This window comes from Zasmidium cellare (assembly GCF_010093935.1).
Source record: "Zasmidium cellare ATCC 36951 unplaced genomic scaffold M409scaffold_13, whole genome shotgun sequence".
NCBI lineage: Eukaryota > Fungi > Ascomycota > Dothideomycetes > Mycosphaerellales > Mycosphaerellaceae > Zasmidium > Zasmidium cellare.
In genome coordinates this window covers 167,553-184,764 of record NW_022986957.1, presented here as the reverse complement: position 1 = coordinate 184,764, position 17,212 = coordinate 167,553, and the positions used below count along the sequence as shown (strand labels likewise).

The 17,212-nt window shown below is 55.2% G+C and overlaps 7 protein-coding genes across 7 annotated transcripts; 3 read left to right on the top strand and 4 right to left on the bottom strand.

Moving 5' to 3' along the window:
* Nucleotides 1-408: 408 nt before the first annotated feature.
* M409DRAFT_53385 (uncharacterized protein) lies at nt 409-2,582 on the top strand (the record flags this gene model as incomplete). The annotated part of the gene is made up of 2 exons (XM_033812355.1): nt 409-431; nt 653-2,582. 2 exons carry the CDS (start codon nt 409-411, stop codon nt 2,580-2,582), a joined length of 1,953 nt encoding a protein of 650 aa, XP_033668951.1.
* Nucleotides 2,583-3,096: 514 nt separating this feature from the next.
* Nucleotides 3,097-4,932, bottom strand: M409DRAFT_21508 (uncharacterized protein; the record flags this gene model as incomplete). Its single annotated transcript, XM_033805889.1, has 5 exons — nt 3,097-3,930; nt 3,982-4,097; nt 4,148-4,397; nt 4,446-4,772; nt 4,822-4,932. The coding sequence occupies 5 exons, from the start codon at nt 4,930-4,932 to the stop codon at nt 3,097-3,099; spliced, it is 1,638 nt and encodes a 545-aa protein (XP_033668950.1).
* A 1,366-nt stretch (nt 4,933-6,298) lies between these two features.
* M409DRAFT_53383 (uncharacterized protein) lies at nt 6,299-7,516 on the top strand (the record flags this gene model as incomplete). Its single annotated transcript, XM_033812354.1, has 1 exon — nt 6,299-7,516. One exon carries the CDS (start codon nt 6,299-6,301, stop codon nt 7,514-7,516), a length of 1,218 nt encoding a protein of 405 aa, XP_033668949.1.
* A 2,257-nt stretch (nt 7,517-9,773) lies between these two features.
* Nucleotides 9,774-11,494, bottom strand: M409DRAFT_65599 (uncharacterized protein; the record flags this gene model as incomplete). Its single annotated transcript, XM_033816587.1, has 2 exons — nt 9,774-11,274; nt 11,331-11,494. 2 exons carry the CDS (start codon nt 11,492-11,494, stop codon nt 9,774-9,776), a joined length of 1,665 nt encoding a protein of 554 aa, XP_033668948.1.
* Nucleotides 11,495-11,816: 322 nt separating this feature from the next.
* Nucleotides 11,817-13,916, top strand: M409DRAFT_53381 (uncharacterized protein; the record flags this gene model as incomplete). The annotated part of the gene is made up of 1 exon (XM_033812353.1): nt 11,817-13,916. The coding sequence occupies one exon, from the start codon at nt 11,817-11,819 to the stop codon at nt 13,914-13,916; it is 2,100 nt and encodes a 699-aa protein (XP_033668947.1).
* A 377-nt stretch (nt 13,917-14,293) lies between these two features.
* M409DRAFT_53380 (uncharacterized protein) lies at nt 14,294-15,224 on the bottom strand (the record flags this gene model as incomplete). Its single annotated transcript, XM_033812352.1, has 2 exons — nt 14,294-14,300; nt 14,380-15,224. The coding sequence occupies 2 exons, from the start codon at nt 15,222-15,224 to the stop codon at nt 14,294-14,296; spliced, it is 852 nt and encodes a 283-aa protein (XP_033668946.1).
* A 1,457-nt stretch (nt 15,225-16,681) lies between these two features.
* On the bottom strand, nt 16,682-17,088 carry M409DRAFT_21502 (uncharacterized protein; the record flags this gene model as incomplete). Its single annotated transcript, XM_033805888.1, has 3 exons — nt 16,682-16,811; nt 16,871-16,884; nt 16,939-17,088. 3 exons carry the CDS (start codon nt 17,086-17,088, stop codon nt 16,682-16,684), a joined length of 294 nt encoding a protein of 97 aa, XP_033668945.1.
* Nucleotides 17,089-17,212: the final 124 nt, after the last annotated feature.

The following is a 17,212-nucleotide window of genomic DNA, read 5'->3' as shown; positions in this document are numbered from 1 at the left end:
GAGATCAAGAGCGGTGGACAGGGATGAAGATGGAAGAACGAGTAAAAGGGCTCACGGCCTGCTATGTAATTACGAGGGTGGATTGGCGAGCCGGATTGCTGATGGGATGCGAGAGTTCTATTCAAGAGGCAGAAGCATGCTGTGTTGGGAGGAGAACAGGTCGTAGGCCCACAGTTGGATAATCCAAGCCGCCGTCACGATGTTTCCCGCAGTTTTCGAGTGAGTGAACCACGGAGATATTTGCAGGCGGGCGAGTCGGTATCGATGCTGGAGAGACGACTGGTTGGAAACACGTGCAGCGCCAAGCCCCCTCCGACGCGGCGGAACTTCAACTCGATGAAAGCTTCACCACCGAACAATCAACAACACCAGCCGCCGTACCATTAGCAACCCCCGTTGCAATCCAGCATGGATCGAGACCGCGACCGACGGTAAGTGTTGGATTCATCAATACTCTGTCAAACATTGGAAGTTCGCGATCAATACACGAGCCGTCAGCACACACCCACCTCCTGAAGTCTGAACCCAGCCAGACATCCCTCAACTGCAACGACACTTTGAAAGAGTAAGATTGGGGTTTGAGCAAGCAGTGTGCATCGTGGTTACAAGAAGAAGGAGACATCCAGAACAGAGACTGATTCAACCCAAAAAGGCGCGACCGCGAGATCCCACCCGAAGACCAGTACGGCACCGGCAGAGGCCAGTCCTACCGCCCTGGTAACACCGTCCGCGAGCGCAGTCCACCGCGCATGGATAGCTACCGTGCGCGCACGCCGACGCGGCGTCCAGAGTACGGGGACTCGTACAAAGCCGACTCCTACCGCGCACCACCTCGACCTCGAAGCCGCTCGCCCCCTCGACGCGACGAATACCGCCGCCGTTCTCCGTCGCCCCGCTATCGAGACCGCGAGCCACCAAGAGGAGGAGATAGTTACAGAGGCAGGCCTCGATCGCCGCCGAGGAGGGAAGATCTGCCAAGAGATGATTTGTTTAGGAGAGATCCCGTCCGTGATGAGAGGGACTATCGTGATATCAGAGATCTCAGAGATGATAGGGACAGGGCATATGCTGGTGCCGCTGGACGCTCTCCGCTTCATCGGTTTAGGGACCGTAGTGCAGGCCCGCTGAAGAGAACGAGAGAGCCGTCGCCAGTTTCCAGCAGGGGTAGGAGATCTCCTCCGCCAGCAAAGCGTGAGAGACTGGTCAGTCCGCCACGCGGTGCAGGACGGTACGATGACTATCCACCTTCCCGTGGAGTGAGCCCTCCCAGACGCAGATACTCGCCCGATCCTCGAGACCGCCGTCCATCGCCTCCGAGGGGGCCGACCAGAGAGTATCGACCACGCTCGAGATCACCGCCGGCTAGGAACGATAGGGTCGATCCGAGGACTATTGACGATTGGCGACGACCACGCTCCCCAGTCCGCGAGCCAAGACAGGAATACTTGAGTCGTGACGATTCTGGAGTGAACTCGAATACCACCTCTCGCCGCTCGTCTCCCCCTGTCCACCCAAGCAGAGTTTCTCTACATCCCGCAGCCGACGACAGACCACGAAGCAGCAGAGTGTCGCCACGGGACCCGTACGGAGACGAGCGCGAGCCTTACCGTGCTTCAGATGTCGATTCAAGACTTCCTCCATCTCGCGACCCAGCATACGACGACGATCGAAGGTACGCCCATGATTGTGAGCCAGTTCCCCCTCCACGCGAACCTCGCCACGGTGACGATACCATTCCTACACCCAGAGCTCCACCAACCGGCCCAAGTGCACAACGTGGCGTAGCCATGTCACCACCCACTGGGCCAGCAGCAAGTACACCGTCAGGACCTCGAGCCGCAGGAGCACCACCAGCTGGACCTCGTGGCGGACCTGCCCCCCGAGGAGACTTTGCCGGACGTGGTCGTGGTGGTTTTGGAGGTGACTTTGCACCAAGAGGCCGAGGATTTGGAGTCCCATTCCGTGGTGGCAGAGGAGGTGGTCCTGGTCCTGGCTTTGGACGAGGTGACTCAGGCTTTGGACGAGGTGATTCGAGCTTTGGCCGCAACGAAGCAACCTTCGCCCGCAACGAAGCCACCTTCAGCCAACCTGACCCAGCATTCGGCAACCGCCCACCTCCATCTGGACCTCGCGGGTCCTTCTCTCAAGCGCCAGCCCCAGCATTCCGCCAAAACAGCAACGCAACCGCAACAACCTACCCACGCACTCAGCGCTTCGGCAACGGCGACACCACCATGCCAGACGCCCCAACAGGCCCCAAAGCCGCACGGCGCCCCACCGAACCCGCCATCGCCCTACCACCCCTCAACCGGCCCCACCCAGCCCTCGCGGACCTCCCCAAACTCATCGACGGCGGCCAACCCGCCGACCCGCTCATCGACCAGTCGAAACTCCATAAGCTGGAGGACGAAGCGGAGAAGCTGAGACGGCAGATCGACGAGAAGGAGACGAAGAAGCGCAAGTCGCTGCGGGAGTGGGATCGTTTGAGGAGCGAGACCGAGATGGCCGGGTTGAGGAGTGAGTTGGCGGAGCAGGCGCTCAAGCAGCTTAATGGCGAGGCGGAGAGTCAGGCGGCTTTTTAGTAGAGAGTTGGTCTTGTCGTTTGCTCGTGGATTGCTGCTGTGGTTGTGGAGGTAGGCGTGCGAAATGGGGATGGAGATGGGGAGGTGCTGGCATAGCGTGGTGTGGTGTGGTGCATAATGGTTTCGTTGATTCTTTGGATAGGGGGTATTGCACATTGCATACGGCATAGCATTAGCGATCGTCCTTTCACAAATTGAGGCATTACATCAACACCCTCTGCACTCAATCCTGGGTATCGCACATCGATCGCCTCGATTCCGACATTCATTATCTGTATTCCTGTCCAGCTTCGACACTTCTACGGCACATCAGCTTCTGACAAGACTTCCCATTACAGAAACGCACGCCGACACCCAACGTTCGGGATCCGACGGAGGAGAAATTGACCGTCGTGCTACATGCTTGATCAGGGTAGAATGAGAACGTATGGAACAAGCGACATTTCATTCACTCATTCATTCACTCATCATCCCTCGAAGCGTTCATTCATCCACCCACTTACCCACTAAATCCTCAACTCGTCCCTTGATAAACACTAACATCCGCATTAACAAACCCCTCCGTCGGCAACGCCTTACACCCCGTCTCCGTACAACTCCCCACGAGCAGCTCGCCAGGCGTAAACGTGGGCTGGAAACTCGAGTTCCGCAGACTCGTCCCACTCGCACTCACGGCCTCCGCCATGACCCATCTGTAGAACTCCGGCGCCGTCCACAGCGTCTCGAAGCCGTTCTTGGGCGTCGAGCCGATCGAGGTGAAGTTGTCGCCGATGTTTTGCGCGCCATAGTACCGCCATGTTGCGACTTCCGTCGCGCCGTTCCAGGAGGTGTAGATGGAGGTTGGGGCGGTGGTGTTCAGGGCGTAGGAGTAGACCGCGGGGACGGTGTTGGCGGGTGTGCTGTTCCAGTTGTCGAAGGTGAAGGCTCGGTAGTTCATGATGGTGCCTTGCTTGTTGGCGAAGGAGGCCGCGAGGATCACGTTGCCATCACCGTCGTGCTCTGAGATTTGCGGAACGTCTCCCCATCCGTGGAAGACGTTGCCGTTGGCCAGGAGCTGGGTGTTGCCTTGTGATAGCGATGTCGTGTTGTATGGTGGGTACGTGATAGACAGGAGCTTGGCGGTGTTATCTGTATGGTTGAGGGCGATGACCTGACCAGGGGACATGGTAGCAGAAGCACCGGTTGCAGGGTCGCCAAAGCCATTGAAGGCGTTATCGAAAAAGGATATGACGCTCATTTCGTCGTTGTCGCTCACCCATCTGGCATCGTGCTGGAAGCTGAAGTTGAACCCCCGGAGGGTGTAGTCTGAAGGGCCGACAAAGCTCAGCCTCCACAGCACGTTCTGGTCCTGTTCAAGAGGTCAGCACTACAATGATGCGTGAGAAGGACAAGTTCGTACCGACGCATTGACGCAATACAGCGTTCCTGTATGCCGTGACGAGACCAAATAGTTGCCAGTCGTCAGAGACTTGTCTATACTGTTGACATGGAAGTAGTCAAATCCGGACGTGCCAGCTGTGGCCATGGTCAGCGGAGTTCCTTATGGTGGCAGTATCAGTACTTACTCGTCCCAGTGCCGGAGACATCAGACGTATTGGGCTTGATGACGGTGTCCAGAATGTCCACATGGTTGGTAGAGTACCACTCGAACAAGACATCTCCAGACTCGACATCGATCTCCTGGAAACCTCCCTCCATCAAGTAGCCCATTCCAGTGGTAATGTTGATTGGAGACAAGTCGTAAGGAACAGTCTGGTAGAAGGAGACGAGGGCGTGGGTACCATTGTCGACAAGGTGAAACTCATGTTCGTCGACCTAAGACGGTCAGTGAGGGCGTTCGACTATCAATGGGCTTATACATACTGGCATCGCACCACGTCCAGTCTGAACAGTTTGGACGATCCGGTAGTTGCTGTCAACGATCACGCCCATGCCAGCTGCATATCCAGTCTGATCCGAGGCAAGCACCATGCACAGGTGAGGGCTGCCCTGATATGTACAGACATGGACGTTGTGGGCGTTGCCCGGTAGTACGCCATATCCGTCCCAGACCAGCTTGCCTTGCTTGTCGTAGATACGTGGACCGGCTCCCATGTAGCCATTGCCGTAAGGCCCCATGAAGATCAAGCCGTCAGCTTGTCCGGGCTTGCTGATGGTCACGTTGAGTGCTGGAGCCAGTGATTGTGGTCTCTGAGTCTCATTAGCAGGTGGTTGAGATGGTGGTTGGATATTCAAATACCGTTAAGAACCTGGACAATGGCTCAGTCGCATTGTTCAGGAAGATCTCGCCGAATGCGCCTGGCACGAGTGACAGTGCAACGCACGCCGCTGTGTAGAGGAACAACCACATGCTGCCTGCTTTGCTGGGCGGTTGATATACGCCGGGCTTGCTTGAGTCTGAAGGAAAGCGATATGTAAAGAATCGAGTGAGGTTATCACAAAGCGGATCAATCTCCAAACGAGATGTCCAACTTCACCGCGGCCGCCACTCACACGACGATCTTCGCAAGAATCAGGTCGTCGAAAGAGTGCCACCCTGATTGACGCTGTAGTGTCACCGATGTGTCGCAAGCTGTTTGTCTCAACACAAAGGCATCGTACGAACGAGACGAACAAGAAGAAAAGCAGCAACTGCCCAAACAGTACGACATGATGCGTAATGCACTCGACGGCATTGGAAGGTACGCTCTGGGAGCGGGCTGTTCCAAGGCAGGACCTGCATCTTCCGCGCAACGTACCTACCTTCCTAAGCCTGGCAAAAAAGAAAGCGCATCCTTCAGATTGCGCTCATCGCAAGGCGACCAACGGACCCGAGCTCCGGCAATATCTTCATCGTTCACTGGCCATGTGAGGCTTCGCTATTCTTGGCAGAGCATGGAGTTGTCTCGTTTACGCATCCCGGTCTTGTTCGGGCGATTTCATTGTACCGCACGCTTCTCAACGTAGACGGCTACCGCTTGGGCAAGAGGTGCGAACCTGGGACGGCGATAAGGTCACGCGAGTAGACGTCGTGGCTTGCAGCAGTGGAGGCGGCGGGGGAGGCGAATGCAGCAGTAGCAGTGGCCGATTTCCCTACCAAACACCATAGAGACGGCACAGAAACCGGGTAAAAGGTGCGACTGATAGCCGCGAAATATTGGCTAGATGGCCATGCGGTGTGTGGCGTTGGAGCATTGTTGGCCGAGCCTGTGGATGAACAGCCGTGGAGAGAGTCAAGATCGCCAGTCTGCCGCGTGGACTTTGCATCGACGACTTCTTCGTTGATGGAGGGGTGAACACTGTTGGTAAGCGTTATCTGAACAGCGAGTCTTCCGCCTACTACAGTACCTCAGCCCGTTGTTCATAAGTGCGCAGAGCCTGCCGGAACGAGAGGACGAATGTCGCATGGTCAGCCGGTGCTTCCGGGTCTCCAAGCCAGCAACATCGTTTTTATCTCAAAACCTAGCTCTTGCAAGAATACAATGACGGCTTAAGGCTTACAGAAAGATGATATGGTTGTTGGTATACAAGTGTAAGTGCATCCATAAAGGAGAAGAAGGATCATGCACGACCTCCTGATGACACCATACCGGCTTTCCACGCAAAGAAGCTCCGAGAGGCTGGGAAGCCGTTGAGAAGCACCACAGGAAGCATGTCGATGGTAGCACACCAGGCCAACATCAAAGAGAGGAAGAGAACCCAATCCATATACGTAACAGACACTACAATCCATAATAATGAAGACCCTCAGTACAATTCCAGCAACCCTCACGCTCCTCCTTCCCTTCGCAGCATCACAATCCAACCTCACCGCCCACCTCCCAAACGAATATACATACCTCCTCCCGCGACCCTTCAACAACACCTTCACCCAACCCTTCGTAGACACCAACATCTCAGACCCCACCGCATCAACCCAGCTCTCCCAAGCCCGAACCTCCAGCTTCATCTCCTACAGCGACGAATTCGACACCATCCTCGGCCCCGATCCCCAAGTCCGCCTTATAGCAGAAAGCCCACACCCCTTCGCCTTCGAAGGCGGCGTCTGGATCCCTCCCCTCAACCAAATCTGGTTCACCGCCTTCCTAAACCCACCCCCGGGCTACATTACCATCCTCGACATCCGCACCTCCACCACCTTCCGCCCGAACCTCACAGGCCCAGCCGCGAACATCCCCATCAACCCCAACGGCGCCTACTACTTCAACGGCCTGGTCTACCTCACCTCCTTCGGCAACCCCACCACCTCCCCCTCCATCGTCTCCATCGACCCACACACCTACGCCACCCACGAAGTCCTCAACTCCTTCTTCGGCCTGCCCCTCAACGGCCCCGACGATGTCACCATCGCCCGCTCACGAACCACCGGCCAGCCATGCCTCTTCTACAGCGACTTCTTCTTCGCCGTCGAAGGCCTCGCCGGAACCTGGCCGGGCCCGCAAGAACTTCCCAACGCCGTCTACCGCTTCACGTCCGCGGACGAGAGTCTGCAGATGGCCATCTCGCCACTCGACGTTCAGACGCCGAACGGTCTCGCGGTCAATAGGGATAACACCCTGCTGTACGTCTCTGATGGCCCGGATTCGGCGGTGTTCGGTCAGCCGTATAACAGCACGTCGGGAACGCCGGGGTTGTACGTTTTTGATCTGGGGGGCGTGGACGGGTGTACGCCGATGAACAAGCGTCTGCTGAGTATTGCGCGTCAGGGCTTCGTGAATGGTATCAAGATAGATGATTTTGGCCGCATCTGGGGGACGGAGTATGAAGGTGTGGTGGTGAGGAGCCAGACGGGGAAGGTGTTGGGGGTGTTCAATGTTGTCGATATTGTGGGCACGGATGGTCCAGATGTCGCGACGGGTGCCAATTTCGCGCTGGCGAAGGATGAGCTGTTCATTCTTGGGTTTCAAAAGATCTATGCTGTCAAGTTGGGCAAGGCTGTCAAAACGTGGTATTAGCAAGTAGGCATTGACAGGTATCAGCATCTGCACCATTCAAATACAGAGAGCAACGTTTATGAGAACTTTTCAAATCCATGTTATCATTCGTCGATGCTTCATATCGACTGATGCTGTTGCTTGCTATGCCGGGCTCCCAGCCCATGTCCGCAGACCAATCTTCGCTACATGCGGCAGATCTCCTTGACCAAGCCATGGTGAAACTCCAAATGCAACGAAGATTGGGTAGAAAGGCCTTGCTGAGGTAGCAATTGCTGCTCATCAGGATTTTATGTTCGTAGAATGCCGATTTGGATGACCCTCGTGACCCACAGAGACCGTCCCATCCCAAAGCTTCCACCCTTGCACCAACTTCAGTTGTCCGGCTCCCGGTCAAGGTCGTCAATCCAGTAAGGCAATGCTGTCGTTTTGGTACGATCGGTACGTCGTGGGTATATCGGTCGTGATGTCGTGAGCCGCTTAAGCAGCATCGCACTGAGCCTGGACGTGGCCAGGTTGCTTGCACCTATAGCACACACGCTCGTTCGACGACTCCGTTGGGCACTCGCGGCTCAGATGGCCAACCTCGCCGCAGTTGTAGCACCTAGAAAGAACGGGCGAACGTCAGCATGTCTCAAAATTGGAAGAATCTTCTTGGAAAGCAGGCACCATCCCCATGCAGCCAGTTGTTGATAGCATGGACTGTCTCACATTGGGCTGGAGCCTGCAATCCTTCGCTTTGACTTACTTCTGTCCCTGAGTGCAGTCTCGCGACATGTGTCCGTAGCCGCCGCAGGTGTAGCAGTTTCCACCTTGGTTGCCGCCGCCGAAGCCACCACCGCCGTAGCCGCCCTGACGACCGCCGAATCCGCCACCGAAGCCGCCCTCACTGCAGTTTCTGGCAATGTGGCCTGTCTTGCCGCACTGTAGATAGAAGTTGTCAGCCTTCGAGTTCTGTTGACGGTTGATGTTTCGTGACTTGCCTTGTAGCACTCTTGTCCGCCTGCACCACCACGAGGACCTCCGCCGAAGCCGCCAGCACCAGCGCCAGCACCTCCGGAGGGGCAGTCGCGGGAAACGTGGCCTGGCTCGCCGCACGAGTAGCAAGCCTGTCGTGTCTCGTCAGTTCTGTGTTTGGTTGGTGGGAACTCTGGAACTCACCTTGTCCTTAGGAGCCTCGGTGCATTCGCGCGACAAGTGGCCTTGGCCGCCGCAGTTGTAGCAAGTCTGTCGAAGTCAGCAGATAGAACACCCGATCGGGTGGATGCGAAAGCACTTACTGGAGTACCCTTCTGGGGGCACTCTCTGGCCTGATGAGATGGGTCGCCACCTGGTCAAGATGTCAGCCAAAATTTCATGCACAATCAAAGTTCTTGGCGTGTGGGTCGTCATAAGCGAATATCGGACTATCGAAGAAGTCCAGCAAACAAGAGGCGAAGGAGTGATGCCGGCCGCACGTGAAGAGTGGGCAGATCCATCGAAATGCTGACGGCGCGATTGGGGATGAAGGGAGACAAACAGTTGTAGCACGCGCGAGGAGCACCGCCGAAAGACATGATGGCCGCGTTGGTTGTTGATGTCCGAGTGATGAGTGATGGAGGTGTGTGAACGAGGAACCTGGAGTCGTGGTGGTGTTGTTTGTCGAAGTCAAACTGAAGAAGCGAGGTCAGCGAAAGTGCACGCCAATTTTGCAGACCCCACATGTGACATGAGGTCACGCACAAGGTCGGACGGACGTACGTACCGTTTCGGGGGTGCGAAGTTGTTTGAGTGTGTTGTTGTGTGATGGAAGTAGTGGCGACGAAGAAGAGAGATGAGCTGAGCAAGTGTAGCTGGAATTTGCTGCGGCTCCACAGTTCTCGCCGGCGCCGGATGTGGGTGTGTTTGCTTGCTGTGGTTTTCTCTGATAAAAGTGAGTTGAGCCAGGGCCACATAGCCGCTTAAGCGAGCCGTTCCTAGCGCGTTTCCACGTGGCGCAAGCTTTGGCCATCTGAAACAGGAAGGAGCGCCACGTTCCTTCCAACCACTACAACATCACATGTTTGGACTGAAGACAAAAGAGTATCATGAGGTCAGGCTTGTGCACATGTCTGTATTTCGCTTGAAGCCGTGTACCATGAGGGTCTGTTTCGAATGACTGTGATATGCTGAAAACAAGAGGAAACGCGGGACAAACAATGCGCAAAAATGGTCAACGGTCTGCTGTTCAGGGGATGGGTGCTTGTGGAGCAAGATCTGAAGACTGCGGATGGATACCAAAGCCTGACGTTTCTATATCTCACGTGAAATCGTAAACCATGAGGTTCTGTCTGCCCTGGCTCCGCTCCTTCAGAACCACCACTGCTTCATCGTCGAATCCAATCCACCCTCGTGTAAGAGTCAACTCTGAACTGTCGTCAGGGGCGGACTCATGTCCGCATGCTGTCCCGGACTGTCGATGCTGTATAGCTTTACTGATGAGATCCATGCCCGACTGTGACGTTGGCTTGATCTGAACGCTCAAATCCCCACTCGCGAGTCGCCTTTTTGCAGCAGTTGATGCGAATCCGCCTTCAAGCTCCCAAACACGTAGCTCATCGCCTCGTCTGCTAACTGACACGGCCTTACCACGGCCACCCACATGTGCACCAGATATGGACGAGGTATGTCCCCAGAGCCGGCTGCCGGCGCTGATTGAGAGTGTGTCCGCTGTTGAAGTCACCAGGTACAGGGTGAGCGTGTTGTCGGGATGCGATACTAGCAGGTATGGGTGGGTGTATGAGAGAGATGTCGGTTTCGAATGAATGTGTCTGAGCTCCAAGGCCGCCGATGCACCAGGTCCAGGTGTGAAGGCCCCTAAGTGGTGCATCATCGGTCGAGTAGAGAACGCGAGAGGCCGGTAATGTTGATCTATGGCGGAAGCAATGCGCGAATCCAGAAGGTCACCAGCCAGATTTACCTTGACCTCCTGCATACCGACGGTCCAGCCCGAAAGATACGTGGGCAGCGCGTATGCAACGCAAATGACTATCGCCGATGCTGTGGTTCTTAGTGAAGTCGAAAGCGGCGGCCATGCGGTATGCGACTTCAGCGAGTGCAAGAGTCGAGGAGGGTCGCTCGTATTTCTTGGGCCATCTCCAAACTGATACAGAGAAAGCATCTGGGTTGCTGTCATTGTAACTGCGTAAGGCCAGGACACTGCGGTCGCTGATATGACTCCGTTCGATGACGGCTCATGTGTGTATTGGTGCCTGAAGATCGCATCGGCCCGGTGCAACACATAGATGCTGAACGACCCGTCTTCAAAACCAACAATCACCCTTGTAACATCATGGTCCGCTCGTGATTGTGCGTCGATCGCCAGGGCTGTTGGTGGCCGGGGCACCTTTGAAGATGGGAAAGCTAACTGGGCCACACGTTGCCTTGAGCCTTTGGCCGCCCATGCTCGAAGACCGTCTGTCTGGTCTGCAGTGTATATGATGCCATCATGCATCTGAACCAGTATCGGGGGTATGGCTGCTTGTTCGGCGACAGGTATCTCGTTCACTTCACAGCTTCCTTTTGACCAATTATGGCGGAGTTTGTACTGCCTCTTCCAGTTCGTCCTTACACCGCTCTTGACAAGATGCTCTTCCTCAAGCCACCTGGATGCTCTCGAGGCGAAATGTAAGCTCTCAGTCGATGTCCCTTGATCCTTTAGGCCCGGTAATCTGCTCGCACGTGGGCGAATGAAGCGGTTGTAGTAATGTGACTTCCATATCTGCCCGTCGCCAGCCAGCTTCTGGTATTTGTGAGAGAGTCTGGAAGTTCAGCCATGATGTTCAAAATAGTTTGAATAGAAGACGAATCTACTTACCTCTGGCAAGCTACTAGTTGTGAAATAGGAAGGAACGAGAGCACTTTGAGGAGCAGTTCATCGCTCAGACTCGACAGGCGGTCTAGCGATGATGGCTTCGTGCGCTTCGCAGATTTCTGCTCGTCCACGGCGCCATCATCGTCCTCCCTTTGCCTCTTCGTCATATTCGATGTGAGGGTGTCAGACGAAGTGCGGTCAGAACATGCTTTGTACCGTGATGGCGACAGGAACGTCGAATCACTTGGCAGTACCAGCGATCCGGTCATAGCTCCCGTCCGGCCCGAGCTCCGCGACAAGGCGCGTCTCCCCAGCAGGCACGCGCACCTCGACTACATGTATGACTTGACTTCTTGACAGGACCCAACCCCACCTCGACATACATTCCCAGGACGACGCCTCGCCAACGAACGAATCCTCTCATCTGGTCACATGTGGGCAGACAGCAGTTACCACACGACGTTATGACCTCCCACGGAGACCACTACAATGGCCAGAACTCATGTCGACGGCCGTGAGCCGACTCTGGAAGACACAATGAGCACCATCGCCAGGCAGGCCCTGCAAATCACCCACTTAGAGGACGAGAATGCCTCCTTACGCAACCAGCTGGCAGAATATCGGGTGGCTCGTACATCTGTGGGAGTCTCCGATCCGAGCGACGAGCAAGTCCATCCGGCAGCACTAGGAATGTATTCTTCAGAGCAATATGGAGCCATGATGAAGGAGCTCAAAGACCTTTCATCTCGATTCGATGATCTCCAGTCCAAACATGCTGGATGTGAAGAAACTATGAAGAGGTATCTGGACAAATGCAAGGAGTACAAAGACTACGCCAAAGGTTGGAAGGAGTGGAAGGATAGAGAGATGGCCAAGAAGAATCTTGCGGACTTAGCGCCTGCGCAGCGCCACGAGATACTCTTGACCAAGAAGCACCATGCAGGATTCGACCGACCTCAACAAGGGAGCGACGATGCTCTCGAACCTCCACTCACACCCGTGAGTCTTCCAGAGGCTGGCGTTGAGCAAGGAGCTGCTTTCAGAGCTAAGACTAACTTTCCTGCCTTTCCCTCGAGCCCTCCTCCGTTGTCTCACAAAGACGCGCCGCGGCCGTCATCGGGATTGGGGGTTCCTCGAGTTACTTCAAGCCAGACAACCGTGGATGACACACCAGCAGAGGAGACAACTATTTCTCCACATGGCGAAGATGCTAGTAGCGACAACGAGCCTGTCTTTGTGTCTGCTCGGTCACTGAAGCGTAAAGGCGGCGTCTCTGGACAAGACGAACGGCCTGCGCAGCGTATCAAACAGGAGCCCAAATCGCAAGAAAGACCGATCGAGCTCACAAGCAGCCCACAAAGGATACCTGAGCGTACTGTGCATCATCAAATTTCGGATTTAGATGCCGTGGGAACACGGATGATCACACCACGCAAACCTCAACGGATCAGTGAAATTCGAGAGCGGGCATCTTCTGAAGAAGCAACCAGAGCTCGACCGAGCTTGAACAGGAATGCGTCGTCATACTCGGAAGGTGATGAGCCTGTCCAAGATGCTCTCACAGCTGAGCATCATCCGAAGCCTGATCACCACAAAGGCCCCTTGAACTCTGTTACACGACGGCAGAGCCACAGTGGCAACCAACACCTTGTCAATGCACCTTTAAGGCCGATCAGTGTCAATGTGCCAACTGCATCTCGCACATCGGGTCGTCCATCGAATGGCAAGTCCAAATTAAGACGCACAGGAGCGAAGGATAAGATCCGGCTGCTGTCGGAGGATGGCGAGGAGTCTAGTCAAGCCGCCCCTGACGACCAAGCTGGAGAGGCCGATGACAATCGCCTCGAAAACCTGCTGAACGAGCCTCCTCCAGAGAGGACGCCTACGCTTGCCCGTCGTCCTCAGCAACCTGTTACGATAAGTCGCAAAACTCGGCAAGCTCCCACCATAGCCAGCATACCCACACCTGAATCAGTCATCAAGCGGCCCTCCCCCCAGAAACTAAGACGGAGCCCACTAAAACGTCTTCGCCAGCACCAGAACTCTCCACCGCCTCTCCGGCCTGAAGATGAGTCTTTGCGGAGCAAACATGTGATCAATTTGAAGCTCGACGACTTCAAGATCAATCCGAAGTACATGGGAACTACGCACGCATTCACAGACACGCTCCGAGGAAGGGACGCACGAAGGAACTTGCATGCTTGCACACGACCTGACTGTTGTGGTGGAGCTCTTCAGAAAGTCATTGCGATGGGCGGGACTGAATTGACTGGCAAGACGGACGCCCAGGCCCTTGAAGCATTCCTTGGAGAGGACTGGCGAGATCATATGGGCGGATACAGTGCCGAGAAGAGGAAGGAAATCACTACGCAAGCGCACGTATTTGTACTCGCGAATCAACACGGAAAGCACAAGTCTGCTTTTGAACGACGGAGCACTCCGCCAGGCTTTTGGGATACAGATTTTCCCACGACACAGCAGATAGAAGAGAATCGGAAACAGGCCGACGAGATGGAAAGGAGGCAGGTCGAAGATCGATGGCGGGAAGCGATGCGTGAAGGAGGACGATGGCTCTTCAGAGACGAGTAGAAGCATGACGACAACGACTTGTTGACACGAAACCATGTACGACACTATAGCTTTTGCAGAGGATATTGCGAACATGGCAGTCCATACACTTATCAGGGTATCTTTCTTTCACACAGGACGTCGTCTCAAAACGAAAAATGTCCACGGCCGTCTCATCTCAAACCCAAAACAAAACCATCAACTCCCAAGCCGCATCGTCATGTCCACGACTCCTGAGTCAGGGACAAAAGTATCTCATACAACACCCGTCATTCCCATCGCCTCCATCTCATAACCATCCACTCACTCCGAAAGGCCAAGTTGAACGGCATTCTTCTTTTATTTCCCAAAATGTGTCGGCCCGCTGCACCACCTCTCCAGATCCTCCAACCTCGACCTCAAAGCCTTGACCTCCGTCTTCAGCGCCGCGTTCTCCTTGCCCAACGCGCCGATATGCTCGATGGCACCGTTCAAGATCTCGCACTTGCTCGGCTTCACGCCTTCTCCCATGCCGTCTCCCATTTTCGAGTTCCCCGCTGGTCGCTTCGATGCCAGCGAGGGCACGGTCTGACGCAGCTTGTCCAAATGGGCGTTCAAGTTCTCGCGATATCGTCGCTCGACGGCCGTGTGGGGGATGCGTTGGCGCTTTCGGCCGCGGGGTTTGGCTTCCTCGCTGGGCATGTACTCGTCGTCTTCGTTCTCGCTGCCGGATCTTTTGACGGAGGAAGTACCTGAGCAGGCTATGACGGTGCCCCTTCGTTGACGGACTTCTGGTGCTGCGGGGGCGGTGATGGACCGGGTAAGGCACGGTCTCTCTTCTTTGATCACGGCGTCTGGGGGTTGGGCATACGATAGATGCGGGCTGATGCCAGAGTCATGCGAGCTCTGGGGGCTCTGCACGGAGGAGTTGTGTTCATGTCGTTGGGCGAGGTTCAGGTGATGGTTGGGATTGCTGGTATGCGGCATATGATGATAGCCGTCCATGGCATCGTTCGGGAACCCGGCAGTGGTGGAGGGCGTGCCGATGTCCATGTCCGATCCCCAATTGGCGTCAGGCACGTAGCCCATCGGCTGAGAGATCAGTGACGCAGCATCGTGATGAAAGGTGTTCTCATAATCGCCAGACTCTGCATGGAATCTGCTGAGGTCCATGTCGGACATGCCGCCCATCGCCGTGGCGTGGCCGTCAGGCCAGTAGTTGTTAATGGCTGGCAGGGACATCTGATGGTACTGCTGTCGGCGCCATACGTCGTTCACGCCTTCTGGCATCTGGTCGTTGTTATGCAGCGGCAGAAACAGCTGCACACCTCCTGAGAGAACGGCGGTCATGGAGCAGAATTCTCAGAATTGGCTTTCACAAAAGGCAAGGATGGCTGTTGCAAGAGGGTTGAAGTGCGGCTCAAAACTTCCTGACGTCCCTCCTCACGTTGTGTTGTTCGAGAAAATTCCGGGTGCAACTCTGATCTATAACGATTGATAGAACTGCGCGTATCGATGCTTTTGTTAATACCCCATTAGCTCCCCCCGGTGCATTTGCAGCTAGCATTCTCCAGGTACAAGGGCAGAAGCATCTACCACGAAGTTACACCACTCTGCAAGGCCGCAGGCGCAGCCACACAACGGAGAGGTCTAAGCGGCCGGACAGACCGGTGGGCTGGATACAGAGGGTACACAAGGCCATGCTGAAGGCGGTCTTCTCAGCAAGCCTCAGCAAAGCATCCCCGCCCACGGCTGGCTCAAGACGCTCTGAAATAGCTCCGAAAGAGATCACTACCACATTTCCGGGTATCAGATTGAGGCGACAGCCAGTCAAAAGCAGTGACAGTCGAAGTGCATGCGAGTCGGATGGGCGCATGGGCTAGACCGGTCTCCGTTGCCCTGGTTCATGGAGTCGTCCGGTACTCTGATACGTGATCGTTTTGAGACGAGTGGCTTTCTTCCCTCGATACTGCTATTGGTCGGCTGTCAAACGGCTTGTCGGCTTCCCGATCATGCAGCCATCGACACGTCGTTACCCGAGACCCGCTAGAACAGCCTTGACGGATTGTGGCGGTCTAATCCAGCACTCTGCTTGTCGCGGGGCGAAGCGCAGAAGCCAGAGCTGAGTTAGAGGCATCAAGCAGAGTGAGCAAAAGATGCACGAGTGCGTAGTAAGCGCAGCCTTTTGCGCAGCCCCTCACCGCACCGCTGCCGGCTCCTACGGCGATCGCGAATGCGTCCATCACAAGCGAAGAACTCAAGCCACTCAGACTCAGTTCTCATCGGCTGCGTCGTCTCGCAGTATTTCAATCCTTTTATGTTTTCTCCTTGCATGATGGTGGTCTAGGTGAAAAGCGGGGCTGTATGAAGCTCGTCGATCCGTGGCGTACGGCTAGCCTTCTTGGCTCGCGTATTCACATTCCTGTCGAGACCGCTGTGTCCCGATGGCATGGAAGCGTCGGGGGATTTACAGTGAGCATTCTCTGTAGCCAGATCCCTCGCCCAAGAAACGGTTCCAGGCGAAGGCTTAGTCCATGGTCCAGTAGCAAGTCGCGTGAGCTTGGGGGAATGAAAGGACGTCATCACCTTGAGACCTTGAAGATTCATCTGCAAGAAGGCTGGCCTCACCGGTTCTTTTGAGAAAGTGTTGATTGTCTCCGTGATTTGCTGCCTTATCGGCTGAAGATTCCAAAAATTCCCGCAAAGAATCCCTCTCAGCAGGGCGCAAAGTCATTGCCTATCATGACATGAGGACCGTGTATTGCAGCAATGCGCAGCAAACACCAGCCGCAGCTGAAAAAGTATCTTTACGAATTGATGCTCATCTTCTGGTCTTCCTCAATGATGACATTGTGCTTCTCGCCCAATGCTTTCACGCTCTCAATCACCTTGGCAGGACATTTGGCAGCGAATGCTTGGATTATGTGGTATTCGTGGCTGGCGAGTCGCAATGTCAGTACGATACACGCAGGGCATGGGAGGATGTTGAAACTCACGAGATGAACCCGCCCTTGAGAGCACGTCAGCACATTGCCTATGGAGGAGAAGTAGTTCACAAACTCACCGCATCCAAGATGACCTTCTTCGCTTCGTCCAAGACACTAGACGGGGTATTCTTCGGGTAGCTAATGATCACTTGTCTCTCCGGCTCCTTTGCGGCAAGGGCCAGAAGAGCCAGGCAGAGCACCAGTAGCGTGTTGATGATGAACTTCATGTTGGTTGCGCGTTCGATTGCTCAGTTCGTAGTGCTTCAGGGGAGAAGAAGAAGAAGAGTTGTTGTCAATGTTCAAGGCCAGGCGCCAACATTGGACAATGAAGTATTGATATGTTACGTCACA